Source organism: Halyomorpha halys, unplaced genomic scaffold (genome assembly GCF_000696795.3).
Source record: "Halyomorpha halys isolate HHAL.00 unplaced genomic scaffold, Hhal_1.1 Scaffold367.1, whole genome shotgun sequence".
NCBI lineage: Eukaryota > Metazoa > Arthropoda > Insecta > Hemiptera > Pentatomidae > Halyomorpha > Halyomorpha halys.
The window spans coordinates 361,383-381,034 of record NW_027115775.1 but is presented as its reverse complement, the minus strand read 5'-3'; the positions used below and the strand labels follow the sequence as shown (position 1 = coordinate 381,034).

The 19,652-nt window shown below is 29.8% G+C and overlaps 1 protein-coding gene across 1 annotated transcript; it reads right to left on the bottom strand.

The window, feature by feature from the left end:
- Positions 1-539: 539 nt before the first annotated feature.
- Positions 540-19,055, bottom strand: Nipsnap (protein nipsnap). Its single transcript, XM_014422348.3, has 5 exons — positions 18,847-19,055; positions 14,870-15,052; positions 5,689-5,857; positions 1,932-2,199; positions 540-1,431 (listed from the first exon to the last, which is right to left on the bottom strand). Exons 1-5 carry the CDS (start codon positions 18,921-18,923, stop codon positions 1,283-1,285), a joined length of 846 nt encoding a protein of 281 aa, XP_014277834.1. The 5' UTR covers positions 18,924-19,055; the 3' UTR covers positions 540-1,282.
- Between the last annotated feature and the right edge of the window lie 597 nt (positions 19,056-19,652).

Sequence of the window (19,652 nt, the reverse complement as noted above, 5' to 3'; positions counted from 1 at the left end):
CAACAGCTAGTTCCTGAAGGACTTGCAATCCCCTTCACGACCACTAGGCTCGTTCCCTACCGAGTGAAGTTTCCATCCTTCAAGGATTTACGGCTAGTTCCTGTAAGACTCTTCCTTTCATCTCCCAGTTATAGCCAGTTCCTGACTGGTATGAACATGCATTGTCAAGGCCTTCTGGTATAGATCACCTCATATCTTCAAATGGTGTCAGAACCATTTAATCTCACACAATTACCTTGACAATGTTATTTGCTTAAAATTAAATCCAAATACAATTTAATACATAAAATAATTTGTTTCAAAAGGAAATTACTTTTAAATTGTAAATAATAATTAACTTAAAAATTACAAAAAATACAAACCATAAACCTTCTGATTCTTATCAATTTCTTTAGTTCAACTAATGTCCATCATAAAAATCAAGTTTTATCAAAAAGACACTTATTTTATCAAAATACAATCTGTTAAACACATAAGAAATACGAGTCAATAGGGTATATTCTATACAATGTAAATCAATAAAAAAATAAAATCAAAAATATTTTCTTTAACACTTTTTTTATTGAAACTAAAAACAGTATATACCATTTTTCTTAATTCAATTAAACAAAAGTATAAAAAATAATTTAACAGATGTAAGTATTTTTCACTTGACTTACATATAACCCAGAAGGAAGGTATTCAAACACGTATGTCATCTCCTTATACACATAGTTACATATTATTTACAGTACAACATCTAATAAAAATTATTCATCATGCTACAATCATTTATAATAAATCATAACAAACAAAAAATCAATAAAGAAAAAATATAATTTTACAAACGGTGCATAGACCAATCACATTGAACATAATTATGCCAGCTACAAAAAGATATTACATTAATCCTCAAATATCTAAACTTAAATCCAAAAACTGAGAAATTATCACAAAAAGAAAATATCTTAATGATCTGACTTAAGTTTAATACATAAGTAAATAAATTTAACAAAGGATTAGAAATCTTAAAGCAATTAATTAGTTTTAATCAAAATTTTAAATATTTTTAATTCAATGATTTATATATCATTAACAAATTATACTTATTATTAATAAATAATCAAATATTAAACTCCTAACAACCAACTTGTATACTAAAAATCACTCACGTAAACAATGTAATAACAATAAACAGAGTAAAATAAATCATTGAAACTACTTATATTAATTCCCCTGTGATTTTTCAAATATTTATTAATTATTCAGATAACAATTTTGATAACATTTTAGAACCATCAAATTATTTTGTATGAGAAAAAGTAGTAGGTCGAAGTATCCTGGAATGCATTTCCCTAATTAATGGCACTGTATATGCTACACATTCATCCCAACCTGGAAGTCTCCACGCGCTTTCTCTTATTTCTTTTCTGCTATGCAAATCTTTATAACCTAAAAAAAAAAACAGTCATGATAAAACAATATTTGTCATTCAATAAAAAAAAACAAAAAAACATAAATATAACTTTTAACAAACTAATATTGTTTTGGATCAAATTTTAGGTAAAATAATTTCTCTGAACTTATGTTAATAACTAATGCTGTGCAATTAGGTTGGTAATAATTTGGTTCCATTGGAGTATTATAGATTTTCAGATATACTAGATAAAAACAGGGATCGCTGTCCTTCTAAGTTTACTAATAATTACTTCACTTTATAAATTTCATAAATGACACAAAAAAAAAACATTACTTAGTAAAAAGTGGCCGGTCATCTTTAGAGATATGTAGGGCATAAAAACCCCATCGGCCCATAAAATCTCATAACTATGGCACAAGCCTGTACCAACTTCCAATGAAGTCAGTAAAACTATCATCCCATATAAAATCTAAAAAATACTGAGTAATTATAGAACATATTCCATCAAAACAAATATTTTAAGAAGACATACACCAAATGTGATGAACATTGTAAAGTCGCCCAACTTGAGAAAAGAATCCAGCAAATGCTTCCTTGTTGCTACGGCGGTAATTTATGGCTCTGGCCCAATTGTTTCCCCATTCAATCATTGTTCCAGGTTTTAAACGATAACTTCTAATTTCATAAATGTTGTTGCCTTCTCTACTCTCTATTTGTGGCCAATAACTGAAGGACAACAAGTACTGCAAATGTCTAGAACGCAAGTAAGAGCCCCTTTCATTTTCAAGTTTCCAATAATCCTGCACATAAAATTATAATAAAAATTAATTAGATTAATATTTACATACATTTTGATTTCAAAGTCATACATCAACTTCATTGCTGACTAAAATATAACAGTTTAACAAAAGATATCAATGTAATTGAATGGGTTTGGGAGAGATAAAGTGCTCTCTGCTGTTTCTGATTTCTCAGTTGGTCTGATGACTCATCTCAGCTGGTCGGGTAAAAAACACTTACCCCTTTAATTAGTTATCAAAAGCTTTCATATACATCATTTATTACAGCTAACAATGTGAGATTATTAATCATTTCAAACAAACAAAATCAAAGGTACTTTAGAGAACATTTTTCGAAAATTGGTCATTTGAGCCCTGTAAGACTATTTCAATGAGGATAATACCTAATTGATATTAAAGAAACAGATACACACACAACATTTGTGAGACTTGGTTATTTAGACTCAAGGTAAATTAAGTAGGACACTAACAGAGAGGGGTTGTTATTGTTTTGCATCAACAAAATATTTTTCAACAAACATACAAAAATTTTACAACTGCCAAAAAATAAAATTATTCTTATGAAATTCAAAACTATTTAAGTTCAATTAAAATGGTCAACAATCATAATATACAAACACACCTAAATCAACTCAGCTTTTGTAGATATTGAGTCTTAAATAATCATAATAATTCTTTCAGTACAAATTATTATTAAGTGACTTATTCAAGTCCAAACCAATAAATATTGTAAAATGGGTGAATTAAAATGCATTACTAATTATAGTAAGGTAAACATTAATATCATTAATGGTTTATTAAAAACATTAATAATCAGACAAATTAAAAAAGATTTAATTCTTGAGTAATGTAAAACACAGCACCAACTTTAAACAAAGTTCTGTGATTTGATGCAAGGAAAAGTAAAAGTGGTTTATAATAATGAACAAAAGCAGCTTAACTAAAAAAATGGTTTTCCCATTACATAGAATAGTATTCAATGACAGTAATGGTAAAAAATCTTCATAGCCTAACATAAAGTTATATTTAAATGCCAAATAGCTTGAATTTCAATTTTTTAATTTAAGTTTATCAAATTCTTTAGGATCATGATGAATAGTCCAAGAGCTGAGGTGCAAAAAAATGACTAATTAATATCAAAGCTTAAATTATTTGGAGAGCTTAATAATACTAAGTCCTCAAGAATAGAAAATTGTCGAGCCACGTACCCAGTAATAAGGGCATATATATTTTTTAATTTATGCCTTCAATAAAATCATTCTAATTTTTGATGTTCGCAAAGAAAATGTAAGATATTTTAAGGAGAAACCCTTTCAATATGAAATAGATGGAATGGGAAGGCTGTCCGAAACTAAGAAAATACTTTTTTAGTAATTTCAAAGTCCATCCTAGACATTAAGCCAAAATTTTTTAGTTATATATTAGGTAGTCCTACTATATTGCTGAACTATATGCTTCAGTGATGAAAGAACAGCACTTTTTATAACTGAGATTTTAAAATTTAGCGTTTAAAAAGATAAGATGAATTATATTAATTCGAAAATATATTATAATGATTATAAAATTACGGAATAGCTATCTGAGGGTTCTGAAATTTTTTTTTTCAAATAAGGACCACACTAGATCTATATACAATCAGAATGCAGACAATAAAGCTGGGTTTAATAAAATAATAAATCGAAATTACAATAATAACTTAGTGAATAGATTTATAATACTAACAGCTAAATAATGAATAATAATAGTTACTAAACTTCTTTGTTAGTTTTTATTTTGATAAGTAAAACACAGATATTTAAGTAATATAAATTTTATTTAAATTGTTAAGATAAAGAATGTAAGATTATTTACCAACAATATATTTTTTAAGAAGACAGTTATTACCATTATTTAGAGAACCATCATCGAAAGCGTGATGTTATTGTCGTCTTCAATTCGGTAGTTCTCTAAATTCTCTAAAACTAAGTTTCAAATGAAACTTTAGAATTATGTGGATATTACTTTGAATTCACGAGAGCAAAGTTTTTTGAGAAAAAATCTTCAGGGGTAGAGATAGAGGAAGTCTAATTATAATCAAGTACTTACACAATATCCTGTTGACCATATGTTCTGTCATTGTGGGTGTAATCTGATATCATAAACTGATTTGCGTTTATACAAATTTAGGTACTAATCTCAACTGAAAAGTATCTGTTGGAGTTTGTTTATCTTTCCAGTGAATGGAAGGTGCCAGATGTGATCTAATAAAGCAATAAAAACAGCAGTTGGGTTATAACCCACAACAGAACATATGATAAATGGGTAGTGTGTAAATTCCTACAATCTATTAAAACAGATCACAATTGAGTGTGGTAGTTTCATTTGCTAAGATAATTTGACTTATGCTCTATAATAGGCTTGAGAAAATATATTTTTATTCATAATTTTTCACAGTTTAACAAAAATAATTTCAAAACTTAATAATGTTTCATCATAATAGAGATCTACATTTAAGGTGCAGAGGGAAGGTAATGGTTAAAAATTTACGTTGTCATTTAAAGACAATAACCTTTTTAGTCATCATTCTACTTCTGTTTAGCATGCCTGTTATGCTTCCTAAACTATTTTTTTATTTCTTTATTGACATCTATAACTGTACACAATAATACATCCAGTGAATATGATGTAAGATCGTAATGGCATGATACAGGCATGTGGAGAAACTACCCATTGGTAACACTCTTAATAACGTTTTTACATTAGAAGGCCATCTTCTTTTCAGGTGCTTCGGAGGATTATCAGGAATGGAAGAGGAGGAAAGGCTAGAAACTAATGGGTTTGCTTCTTAAACTAAACGCCAAATAACTGTTCTGCCATAAAAGAGATATACACTTAGTATACAGAGGGGATGATAGTTAAAGATTAAAGATGTTATTTAAAAAAAAATAACTTTTTTAGTTAGTTTTTTTAATGCCATTGTGCTTCGAACAATTAAGAATCATAAAAAATTAACTGTGAAAAAACTAGCAAAGGAAATTTTTATAATAAAACTTAATTATCGAACTAGAATGTATTGGTGATTTCAAATATGACAATTTCTTAAATGGATAAGTTGAAACCGAACAATAATGATTATTTTTTAAATAGTAAACATTTAATGAACATTAAAATATATATTATTAAATGAGAGAATAATCTTTGTTCAGAGATAGATGAGGAAGCATATACGTAACACAGGCCAATGTTTGTTAAACAAATAAAATCATATTCATATATGATATATATCATATTCATCCAGTTTAATTTTATTTTTATTTTTTTATTGTTACCCTGAAATCTATCAATACATGATTAATAATATATTGGAAACAGAAAGATTGATTAATTAAATTATAACACAAAATTTTAAAAATATCAACTAGTACGTTAAATAAAAAGTAATTTATTAATTAAAATTAAAGACGACTGTACAGACAAAAAAGGACATTTTAATTACTACAGCTAGCTTACATCATCAGTGGCCAATATCCTCTTGGCCACATCAATCCCTGAAAATCCCCCAGTGTGTCTCCATAAGTGAAGAGCTTGGTCCATGTCCCCAACTTCAACCGTCCATGAACCAACTAGTTCACTGTTCAATTCACTTTTACGGGACTCAATCAGTTGCACAGTCTTTTCACTGAAAATTGATTACAGAACTTCATAGGTCACAAATGAAGAAAATCTTCATGGCAATCTATCCCTGAATATAAGAAATCATTGGAATTTCATATTTGATAGAGAAAATAAAATAAAAATGAACTTAACAAGTTATATAAAACATGGTAAAAAGATGAACCCTAAATCACTCAATAAATAAAAATAAATACTAATAGAAGCACTAATGTAAATCCACAGAAACTTAACTATATTAGCATAAAAATATAAAATAAAATGTTAATTCGGATGAACAATATACTTTCTTCATTTCATAATCTTTGTTATTTATTATTGGCATACAAATTATAACACGGTAATAATTAATACTTTTTTTTTTAAAAATATTTATAAGCACCACTACAAGAACATTGATAAAGAATGTTTGTATAGTATCAATACCAATTTTATAACTACCTTTAATCCATGATATATTATGTTGTTCAACCAGTTAACACAAAAAAAAATTAAATAAAGGTGTATGCTAGTAAGTATATATTTATTAACAATCCATGGGACTAAAATAAAATAAAATGTTACTAGAGATTGACGATATATTTTCTTTATTTCATGAGTTTTATTACTTTTTTAATAACTAACAAATTATAATACAATAATCACTTCTTGGTTCTTGTAATTAATAATAAACATTATTTTAAGGAACTAATGATACCTGGCTATGTGATCTCTCGATTTCTCTACCATGTGTATCTTAAAGGAATCATGTACCTAACTAATTTTATTACAAGAATTCTACATTCTAATCATCCATCAATTCTATACCGGCACCTATCCTGATATTCCATCCTTCACCCCAGGGAATTCTAAGAGGGCTATTTGTTCCAAGATAACAAAGCCTCCAACACTGGGCCAATAACCTGTTTCCATTGTACCTAATTCAGATGTGGACAGTCATTTGGTGCATCAAAACTCATATAGAGAAGGGAAAATAAGCGATCAAGCAAATGGTAAGAGATTTTGCAGAGTTATTTGGTTTGTATAAGATGAAGAAAAAGCTAGTGATAACAAGGACCAACCATCAGGATGAATGCTGGTAAAACAAAAAAGTAGCCATGAATTTTAGAAATGAATTGTTTGACTAAATGTAAAATTTGCAAGTTTCCAGATTCAAGAAAGTTATTATTTATAAATATTAACTTTAATATTTATACAATAACTAATGACAAGCTTCAACACAAGGTAGCTCATTAAGAGATTAGAAAAATTCTGCAAAGGCTTCCAGAGTAGTTCCTGGAGTAGATCCTGCCATTAATTAAAACCGAAAAATACTTATTTAAAAGTTAATTGTGAGGATCAAAATTTTTATGTTCCTGTAAAAATGAAGCAGTTAATTTTGAGGACACATAATTCTGAAAATTAAGTGATTTTATTAATCATGATTTTGATTGATCAAGGTATTCAATAATCATGCATAGGACTCTCTCGACAATTCTCAAATAATGGGAAAGCATTTACATTTCATTTTAAGCATTTACATTTCCGACATCTCTGAAAACATATATTGGGACCCTAACAAATTAGAAATCCGAGAAGTTAAAATAAATCGGTCCGCCAGCACGTGATCTTAAAATCGACATGTGATTAGAGTTTTTTCTTAATCTATTTAGGTTAATCTTATTTTTTTGTACATTTCTCAACTAAGTTTTTTTTTAATAAATATAAAAAAATCCAAGACAATAACAATTTTAAACATTCATCAAGTCATATATTTTAACTAATTAATATTAAGGTATAAGAAATCCAAGTTATACTGAGCCTAATTTTAAGAAGGAAATGGAAGACTTTCTCCAGTTAGGATAGTTCTCTCTCTGCCTCACAGTCAATGGTGGTCAGCCTATAAACTCGAAATTAACCATTTATTTATTTTGTATATGAGAGAGATTGTGTTTTGTTGTCAATATGAGATTATCCTATCAAATCCTATCTTATATCCCAAATTAATTATGTAGATAATATTGCTAGTAAAATAGGTATTATAACTTGTAAATAAAATATGGCAGAATTTAGGTGTGTAGGGAAATTAAGTTCAGATATACTCAATTAACCTATTATTAGCATATATAACAGTAATAGGTTGCCATAGAGGAAGAACTAAGTTAAATGCTGAGATGGAATAGATAAAATTGGAGATGAAATACTTACAAAAGGCTTTAGTAAGTTTTCAGAATACACGGATAAATGAAAACATATTTAAAAAATAATTAGTCTTGCAAAATTTGAGTATTAATAAGATGATAGGCAGAAGAATCTAGGTCAAACTAATTAATTTGTCAAATGGGGAAGTGGTGAAACCTTAAGGGAAAAGTTTAGGCCTGGCCAAGGGAGATTCCAAAGCACAATATAAAGGATAAGCTGGCGAAATGTGGTTCAGGCTCTAAGTGCAGTGACCTAAAGTACTTAAAACTTGATCAAAAATGTCGAAATAAACTATCCCATTTGGCCACTACTGAAAGAGGACAAATTTTAGAGGTCTTAAGAAAATATATACACATGTTTGAACCTCGTGGCATGAAAGGTTGCCGATTAGAATTGTACCATCTAATTCGAACTACAGAAGGACCAGGTATAAATCGATCCTAGTGAACCTTTTCATCACCGACCCGTGAAAGCAGAAAACATTCAGGACATCCTTTAAAAGGAAATCATACGCCCTTCTGAGAATCCATAGTAACACTGGTATAAAAAAAAAAAAAAATAGAAAGGAGATAGTCCCTCAGTCCAAGTTCAAGTTCTGTACCAACTTTTGCGATCTAAACCAAATTACAAAACAGATGCTTACCCTCTCCCATTGATTTTTGAGACGCTAGAGAGAATGGGGTGAAGCTGATTCTTTTCTAATCTATATCTAACTACTGAATATCATCTGATACCAATCAGGCTGAAAGATAAAGAGAAGACCGCAATCAGGCCGAAAGATAAAGAGAAGACGGCATATACTACTGAGAGAGGATAATTCGAGAATAAAAAGATGCCTTTCGGTTTAGTTAATGCACTGGCAACATTCCGGCGGCTAATGGACCAGCTACAGCAGAAATAAAATGGGGAGAATGTCTGGTATATCTGGATAATTTTATCGTCTACAGAGGAACACTGTCAGCAATTAGGAAGGGTGTAAGCGTGACTAGATGAAGCTAAGTTACAAGCCAATCAGGACAAGTGCTACTTTGAGTAGAGTGAAGTACATTATTTGGGATATATAGTTTCCAGCAAAGGTGGATATAGTGGTAGAGTATCCAGTGCCTAGAACCACTACAGATGTCAAAGCGTTTGTGGGCCTTGCATCTTAATGATCCGTTTATGCCATCGTTTCGTCATAGCATTGGGACTGGTTCTTTCTCAGAGAAGGAAAGGGATTAAGAGACCAGTGAGCATATGCCAGCCGCCTACTGCGACTAAACTGCTCTGCTACTGAGTTACTAGCAGTAATAAGGGCTGCCGCTGAATTTAGATGTTATTTGTTATGTAGGAAGATTATAATAGCAACAGACCTGAAATGGAAGCTATATTAGGAAGAGATTCTTCTGCTCGACTAGCGTGGTGGACTCCACTATTAATGAAGTACATTATACGACATCGTTTATAGGCCTGAAGTGAAATCAAAACGCTAATGGTCACAGCAGAGGAGTCGCTAAAGTAGTTCCTCGATAAAATATCTTTCTTAAAGGAACAAAAAGAGGATGCTTGGTGTCGAGATATTATAAGAACATATCTGGAGAAAGTACAGAAAAGCAAAATTATGGTGTTGGGTGGATGATCTATATAATACACAGATGATAAAAATAATGGCCCCAGTATCTTTGTGGTTTTTTGTGAAATTTGGCTCAAATTTCAAACCGGAATTGCTGAAGGAGACATGTCCGTTATCAGGACTAGGTGGAATAAACAAAGTCTATACAACTACCTACCATCCAGCGGGAAATGGATTATTGGATTGTTTCCATTGGACACACCTAATGCGTAATGACGCAGCCGACATGAACAAACGGGTCCCCATTGCTCTGCTGCCATACAGAGTAAAACCTCATATTTCAAGAGGGTACTCGCTATATCATCTATTGTATGGTTGTGACTTTGAGATTTTATTTCCGTTTGATTTGTCTCGAAATACATTCCCAGGAACAATGAAGGATTATGTTTTAGTATGAAAAATTAGGCTTTCCGAAATTCACAAAACAGCCAACAAATCAACAAAAAGGGCTAAATGTGTTACCAAAAATATGATTTAGGAAAGAGAATGCGAAGTTATTAAGAAGGAGAACTATTTTATCTATTTGAACCAGCTGTAACCTGAGAATACATCCTTGGGCAGGCCCACACAATGGAGGAAGGAATATGGGGGCAGATAAGAGGCTTAAATTGTAGATAATGAGCCAATCTCAATCACACATCCTTCCCTTAACTTTTTACTTCCAAACCTAAGTTTGTTCAGAAAGCACAGCACAGCTCCCCAAACAACTAAGAAGTGAATAGATTTTAAGAAATATAGTTATTAGAATGAATAGAGAATAATGTCACTTTTAAATAAACATGTATTTTGTTTTAATGTCATGGAATGAGACATACAAGTTGTAATGCGCCTGACTTCAAGAAGGAAATGGAAGATATGGAATAGTTCTCTCTTGCTTAGTCAAAAGTAGTTGCACTTGAAATTAATTATTTGTTTATTTTGTATACGAATTATTTTGTGCATTTGGTAAACTTTACCTTTAGGTTAGTCTATAAGTGAATAGCAAGTACAAATTAAAATAGTTTAGGTTTGGTTAGTTTAGGCATCTATTGGTTAATTGTTAATTACATATTATCATTAATGGTTTAGTTAGTTGGTTAGGTATTAAGAGATACATTTACAGTGAAGTCTCACTTATACGAAACATTCAGTTATGCGAAGAATTTCTCAATCCCCTGCAAAAACCCCTTAATTATGTGTATGTAATTATCCATTTATACGAAGGAAAGTTTGGACCCTCTTTATGTACATATTAGTAAATTTTATTCAGTTCTACGATTTTTTTTTCTTCCGTGGCAAGACAAAGGACGAAAATTACTGTGAAAAACGAAACAGTAAACAACTTTTTTCCACGAATAATATTCGGTCCCAATGATTCTTAATGTTTACATTCTACTCCCTACTTTCGATTCAAAATAAAAATTGTCAGTCCCTCGTTAACGCCTGAAGTGAATATGTGTGAAAAAACGAAAAACCTCAAAAAAATCTCTTTCTATGGAAGACAAAATTAAAATTTTAAAAGAAGTTGATGACAATCCATATGTAACGAAATCTGAAATCACGAAAAGATTAAAACTTCCATGGTCGACCCTCGCAACAATTGTTCAGAAAAGAGAGGAGATAGAAGCCAACTTTATTAGGGCTGGGCAAAGCTGTGCAAAAAGAGCTCAAACGCAAGGTGGCCAGTATGTCGATTTGGAAAAGGCTTTGGTTTCAGCAAAAACGGGCAGAGAGTATGCCAATAAGTGGGCCATTGCTCCAGGAAAAGGCCCTGGAATTTTCTAAAAAACTAAATGTCACTGAAGACTTCAAAGCATCTACAGGATGGCTTCAGAAGTTCAAATTAAGGCATGGGATTACTGGTCAGAGTGTCTGCGGCGAATCCGCTAGTGTTGAGGTCTCGTCGGTTGACCATTGGAAAAAAGAGGTCCTACCAATAATCGTAAAAGGACTACTCCTAACGCGACATTTTTAATACCGATGAAACTGGACTATTCTTTAACTTGTTGCCCTCCAAAACATTGGCTGAGAAGAACGATCCCTGCTTCGGAGGAAAGAAAACAGTCTACTACTATCTAAAAGTGCTTCTGTAAAGCAGGATCGCTCTAAAAGATTTGAGACAGGAAGAAACCACTGAAGAAGTAGAAGTTGCAAAAACCTTCCGGAATGTTCTTCCGACAGTCTTTTCTGACATTACATTCGAAAATTTCGCAGAGTACGACAACAATCTGGCAGTCTGCGCGCCTCAAAGCGACGAAGCCATAATCGCAGAAATTGCCCCAACCCCAACCGAAGGAAGCTCGGACAATTCTGATTCCATCTTTTGCAGAAGCTCTTGAAGCATTTGAAGTTGTAAAACATTTTATATATGCGAAAGAAATTAGCGAGAAGGAATCTAACACCTTAACAGAATGCGAAAGACTGATGTATTCAGCCAAAAGCAACATGAAACAAACAAACAACGCAAAAATTAAAAAATTCGGATTAAAGATAAATTAAATTTTTATACAATAAATAATTGTTTTTCTTTCAACTGCATACAACATGCCAATATGTACCTACTAAGTACGAGAAAAAAATTCTCATAAATATAGATCCATAATACATATGTATTGCGTATTCACTTACACGAAATATTCACTTATACGAAGAACTAATCAGTATAACTGAGACTTCACTGTAAATAAAAATTAATGGAAATTTGTTTTGTTTTGTATATGAGACATTGTTTATTGCTGTCAATGTGAGATTCCGTTAACGTATCAAATCCTGCCCAAATACACAATTTTATAAAGTAGAGAATATTACATAATGTTAATTAACCATCATAAAATGCAAACAATTTTTTTAAAACAAATAGTCATTATCTAGATCAAGCCACAACAAAGATGAATAAAAACCTACTAACCTGTTTTCTTGTTTGGACAATGGACAAACAGTTTTACGGGTCATCAACTAATTCAAAGGATACATTAGTCAATAATGTTTAGAATAATCTTATGGGATAGGAACATTACCGAAAATAAATGAAAATGTTGCTCTCCTAAAGTTTTGACTGCTAAATAATACCTTATAGAATTATTTCCTAGAGAACTAAGAACTTAATCTGGAAGATGATTAGCTATTAAATGAATGTATTATATTTATTAGTTAAATTTAGATGAAGGCAGGTATATGAATCAAGTTAAGAAGGGTTGATAATATTGGTGAAATATTATCAGCTCATCTTGACTTAAATAAATGGTTTTATCCTTATTTGTCAATGGCTGTAGCCATATTTATACTGATAAATCCATGAATCAACACTCATTTAAACTAATGAGGGCTACCAAACTAGTTACCTTAATTGGTTTTTACCAAATTGCACAATAGATAAAGGGTGAGATAAGGTAAATGATCAAATCATCAGTAATTCCTCACAAAATAAAGTTTTTGATTGGGTTTTGAAAAGAGAATACTATTTTGTTTCTAAATGTATTACTAATGAATAACTAAGAAGTTATTTCCACAAAACTGAGCATTGGAATCAGTTTTAAACCTAACTGTTCTAGATAAAATCCTTTGAAATTAGGGGAATAAAATCTGAATCTCAAGAAATTTTAAATATCTTGTAAAAGTTTTAAGGACATATAGAATTACAATAATCCCAAAAAAGTTTAAAAGCCATCTTAAAAAAGAAATGTAATTTACCTGCAGAATGTAAATTACTTCATCACAATCATGTCTAACCACATAACCAAAACACTAGTTAAAATTAAACTTGAAACTCCTCTCAAAACCCAATCGAATGGAATGATTTAAAAACATTTCTAAAGAAAAATCATTAAAATTAAAACTAAAAAACAAAACCCAATCACAGGCAGTCCCAGTTTTAAGTTATTTGGAGGTTGAGCCATAAACCAATTTATACAAGAAACCGTTTTACGTCACTGAAATTCAGAATTACGTCACTTGAAAATAAAATTTGTTATTAAACAAAGTCGTTAAAGAATCGAATCATGACAAATAAAGGTTTTTTAATTGAGGGTGTATTATATAAATGACTTTAAAGATAAACAAAAGACAACATAATAATATTTTACTATTAAGTGTTTAACATAAAAACAAATTTTTTTTTAGCAGGACTCAACTTATCAAATTAGACTTCAATCAGTTTCCAAGGAACAGAACCTGTCAAAAATATAGGGACTGCCTGTGTTTAATATTGAAATATACTTGAATTTTAAATGATAACACACTTAATTTGCTTCTTTCTTGAATAGCTCAATCAATACCTCATCAGCTATATTATTATAAATAAAGTTTTACTGTTTTGTTTAAATTAATTTTAACATACACATCTAAATGGTTAATTTTGAAAAAATATCATTTCCATCACTATTTTTAATGTTTTTTAAACTATATTTGTGTCTCCAACCTAAATAATACAAGCATAATAAAAAAGAAAATAAATAAAAAAAAATTACATAATTTTAATGACATTAATAAATATCTTCAATGAAAGGAAAGTTTTTCTAATTAAAATAAAATGCAGAATTTTCATTGATATTAAATAAAATAGCAGTAATTATTATACTTCATTCTTGAAAAGAATTATCTTATTGTTACTTTAAATATATTTAATAAGTCATAATCAAATCTGTAATATTTATATTTAAAAAATGATTAGAACTTCATCTATAAGAGAGACTCATAGTTCTCTGAACTCTATGTCATCTTTCCATTTACTTAATTTTCTCCTCACAAATTGATAACAGAAACAACTGCTCAACATGTTTTGGTCATTTCAGGGCCATTTGTAAAAATATATTTTATTGAACAGAGAATAATTTAGTGGGCTGAATGCAGCCAGAAAGCTTTAAGTTCTGATCCTAAGAGAGGTTAAGTGAAAATCATACTATTGTTTAAGGTCAGAATTAATAGCATTACTGCTTTTGATAAAACGATTTATTTTATAAAACCTGATACCATGTTAATTTTACAATAACTATCATTAAAAATCTGCATATAACAAAAACTGAATAAATAAACCCTTCAGTGACACATACATATTCAATAATCATGTTAAGAAGACAGAACTCAAGAATTTAAACAATTACTTGTAATTTATTTTAACTTGCTAATAATTTAATTTTGCAACGAAAAGGCTATTTATTCTTTTTAAGAATTATAGCCAACTAAAACTCAAAAGTAGCCCTTATCTCATCAAATTAAGACGTACACTTCTCATTAAGGAGAAATTCTTACTAATTAGATAAATAGTTCTTCCTTGAATCGGGTCTAATATTATGAGTTTGCAGTTCATAAATAATCTCTTTGTCAGACAGCATTCGTGAATGTGGCTCTTTTGTTGGCTCGATCCTTCGGACAATTAATTTGCTAAACCATCCTTCCCGGCCTTCACTTTTAGAGGGAGTCGTAGATAAAGTTCTGAAACAATTCAAACATAATCTTCCAGTAATTCTATTGATTACCTCAACATGTCATGAATGAATTTTTGTAATATAATAGAATACATGAAATTCCGTAGCTACAACAAAAAAAACAGGCATTGCAATACCTACTAGAAAAATGGAACTTTTTTCTTTTGTTATAGCTGTACAAGCAACCAAATAAACCCTTCTAATTCAAATTAACCTTATCAGCAACACCAGTTCCTAATATGAATATTCGGGTTTGGAGGGACCCCAGTGAATACCCACTATATTCATTGTAAAACTGGAAAGCAGCTACACCAGACCGTGGCTGGAACTGGAGACCAATGCTGAACAAAGAGACCTTTACTCACGGATTGTTCAGCCAAAGAATGAGAATTCAAATTAACGATCCTTTTAAACTTAGAATTAGGTGAATAAGTCAATACTTGTACTTGGTGATAATAATTATCAATTTAAAGAAATAAACCAAAACAAGAATGGGAACATTAAATTACCTAAGAACTTTTTTTTTTTTTTCCAAAATAAAGGATCCTAATAAAACTAACCTTTTGTTTCGATTAAGAAACAGGAAATTCACTTCTTTGAGCAAGACCATGAAACAAAATGGACATTTTATTCTATTAAAATATTAAAACATCCACTTAGAAAATATAAATGAATAATAATAATTAATAACTCCACGAAATGATTCTAAAAATAATTGAGCTTCTATAATAAATACAAAAACACGTAAAGTAAACTAGTAGTTAAATAAATAAAACTGTAACTACAAAAAAAGTTAAAAGATTTAAAATGAAAAACACACCAAAAGAAATAGAAAACGTGTCTAAGATATATTCATTTCAAATATGATGAAAGAACAAAAATCAATAAAATGACTAACAGAATTAGGTAACATAACAATTTCTACCACTTAAAACTAAATATGATGTAGGACAGCAACGAAAATGACTTTAGTAACCACACAATAAGTTCTATCGTTGATTTAATACAAAAGAAATTTAGGTGTATGAAAATGCAATATCATTAAATTTAGGGTTATGTTTTGGCTCAAGTGATTCCATTGTTGAATTATAGTTTCAATGACTGCCATGAATTTTAATTAGAAGGAAGGAGAACGAATACAAAAATGCTCCTATGAAAATACAAATGTAATTAAAACAATTTTTTCATATAACTACAAGAAGGTTACATTCTTGAATTTCAAACGCAGAGTCCTTAGCATTATTTCTTATTATTCTGAAGCATAATAAGATACCAATGATGCAAGCATGACTGACTTGCCCTAGTTTTAACATTTTATTCATTGACCATTCATTTTCACTGATATTAAAAAGCAAACTGATTTGCTGAATCACTGGTATTTTTGTAACATTTTTCATTAAACATGATACACTACAACATTTCATGTTGCTAGCAGGTACTCAGATCAATTATGTAATTCAATTTTAATAGAAATACAGGTACTTGAGTAGATGATGAGTGACTAACAGTGCTATCGAAGGGGTCATGCGAAACACTATGCTGTAACATTTCTCATCAGTTCTCAGTTTGGTTACTTATAATGGGATTAATATGAAGTTGTTTGTTTTCTTTTTGAAGCTATTTTTTATTTTTTTCTGAAGCTGTGTCTGTTTTTGTTTTTTTCTAATTTGTGATAATTTTCATCTTCTTCTTTATATTTATGGGAATGTATGCCTATATATGGTGAATTTAGGTCGCAACTACTATTGAAAAGGAATTATTGGGATTTCATTTATCTCTTAAGTGAGCACAGCAAACATAAATCAACAGTTGATCTAACTAAAGCAGCAACAATAGCATTATTAATAATGCTTTAATTGGTTCACTGCAGTTTACTTCCATTCACCAAGCTTCCTTAGGATATAAACAAACCCTGAACGAGTCCTTCTCAGTCAGGGCCTAAATTCGCATAAATATAAATCAGCATATATGATGTAAAGTTCGCTTTGAATTGTTTCATTAAAGAAGTAAAAGTTTTTTTAGTAGAGTAGTTTTTAATAATTTATGATTGTATGTAATAAAATTAAATTTTTTAATGCAGTCACATAAATTCCCATAAAGAACTACAAAGAAATTTGAAATACAATAGGCTAAGCAATTTGCAGAATATGAACAACTTTCAGTTTCAGGTAGTAGGGCACTAAGGTATCTGAAAGAAATAATAAATGTATAATTCCATCAATCAGAGTAACTCACAGACTATCTATTGTTTTACTACAGAAAAGTACGGAACTTAGAAGAGAGACATATAACCCTCTCATCAAAGGATGATAGAGAATAAATGAGCTCTAATAAATGGGATAGTGAATCAAGAAAGAAGCTAATTTTTTTAGCAGCTATAGAATCTTATCATTAAATTTGCTTGTGAATTTATGTGAGTGGTGACACTGTACAAAATATTGATAAAATCATAGAATAAAGAAAAAATAATGAAATATGAGATTAGGGCAGTAATTCCTAAATTAGGGAACCCCAACTGTAGGCCAGAGTGCCTAAGAGAATTCGCAGAAGCAAATGCCACTTTCTTTCACTCAGATTATTACAAAAAATAAGTAATAATTTAAAACTAAAATAGTACAAATATAGTGTATTCCAGCATTTATTTTGCACTGTTTTTTTTTCCCTACATATTCAACCACTCTAAGGATTATTGTGCCCACATTATTATTTCTTTTAGCTCAAGAAGGATGCCAACAAAAGTTTTTTTGGCTCAAGAAGAGTACCGAGAATTTTTTTAGCTCATGAAGGGTGTCCTGGCAAAAGGAACTGCTGGAGTAAGGGTAGTAAATTGTAAGGAGAATCTATAATAAAAAGATCAAGTCACATTTTTGATTGGTCTTGGATATGAAAACTGGATGCGATTGGTAAGTTGAAAGGGTACCATAACTAGGTCAAGGGATAACATAGGATCAACAATTGGGATATATAGAAGAAAAACATAATGGATTCAATCAAATAGTCTTAAAAAATGTATAAATTATTACAGTTTTAGATTTATTATGATGTAAATTCTGAAATGAAAACAAAGAACCACATGGAAATATAACATACTGGTACCATTTAGTCAACTGGATTACTTTTGATCTTCAGTTTTTTAAATATAATTAATGATCTTTAAATTTTATACAGCACAAAACATGTATATTGTGGGTGTTCTATAAATTCTAGTAACTTCTATGATTAAATCTTAAAACAAAATAACAGAATTTAAAAGAGATTATAATTATATATTTAAAAAATAAACTCGAGAAATTTATTATTAATTCAAGAGATAATTAAGTAAACTTAACATGGACAATATTTAAAAAATTGAAGCCATTAAAATCCGAAATCAGAAAAACTAAATTATTCGAAAAGAAATAAATTATTTTATCTCCTTTTTTTTTTTTACAATTGTACCATAAATGAATCAATTAATCTGCTGACATATTTACTAAGCAGTTAAAGTCAGCTAAAGACTTATAAAACCTTTTTAATTTTAATGAGAACTGAAAGATTAATCAATAATGAACAAACAAAAATAATTAAGAGACATCAGTAATGCTAATGTTCAATAAAAGTCACAAACTCAAAGACAGTCCAAGAACTACAAAGTTTCCTGAAATAAAAATTGTAATTCCTAGGTTAACTCACAGAAAAGATCATTTAAACTAATTACTATCAATTATCTGTTTTGAAGCACTTTAAATAATGAACTATGAAATTGATAAAAACATATTTGTTATTAAAATATATCAAAAAAGTTCTTAACACAAATAGTACCTTTTGGTTAATGAAGAAGTAAATTTGATGTGTGATAACATTGACTTAACAGGAATGAAATTTCTTAAAGAAGACATATTAATTAAAACACTAGGCAACACTAATTATCATTCGGTTATTAAATAAACTTGTCTCCTTAAGAGAGATAAACAGTCTGAGAGATATCTATAAACCATCAATGATGTTCAAAACAGGTTCTAAAGATAGACACCTCCACCCCTCTGACAACGAGCGCTAACGTCGCACAGTGATGGAAAGACTGACAAAGTTACCTGTTTTCCAAATTCTTCAAAAAATCGTTTTATCGTAAACATAACTATACATAGTAGATACTTTATTAAAGTATTTTACTGATATAATTTTAGATATTTAGACATTTGTACTGATAATTAGTCTTTCAAAACGAGTCGTATAATAAAAGTTAACTATATTATTATGTTATTGTCTTTCACAATATTCCTTTCTCGGTAAAGATATATAATATGTAAATAATAAAAATTGTTATTATAACACAATTAGCGAAAGAAAAAGACTTTTTAGTTCTTTACCCAAATATGCAACATAATTTCTAAAATATGAAGCATTTTGAGATTGGTAGATAATGTATGATATTTTGAAATACTTGGATAGTTTTTAAAAAAGGTCTATCATAGTGATACTGGAGTATTCCACCTAAGCCATTTTATCAACTATTTTTTGTTTTCGTTCCTTTAATCAAAAGTCTTTTTTTTGTGGTCTTAACTATCATTTAAACCACCTGTTACAATATCAGTTTGAGTAAAAAACTTCTCTTGAACTCTGTGAAC

Excerpts from the sequence above, each read along its gene's own strand:
- Nipsnap (XM_014422348.3), bottom strand. The coding sequence starts at position 18,923 with ATGTCTTCTTTAAGAAATTTCATTCCTGTTAAGTCAATGTTATCACAC. Across the intron at positions 15,053-18,846 it reads ACTTCTTCATTAACCAAAAG|AACTTTATCTACGACTCCCT; the intron begins GTACTATTTGTG and ends GAATTGTTTCAG. Across the intron at positions 1,432-1,931 it reads CAATGTTCATCACATTTGGT|GTTATAAAGATTTGCATAGC; the intron begins GTATGTCTTCTT and ends TTTTTTTTTTAG.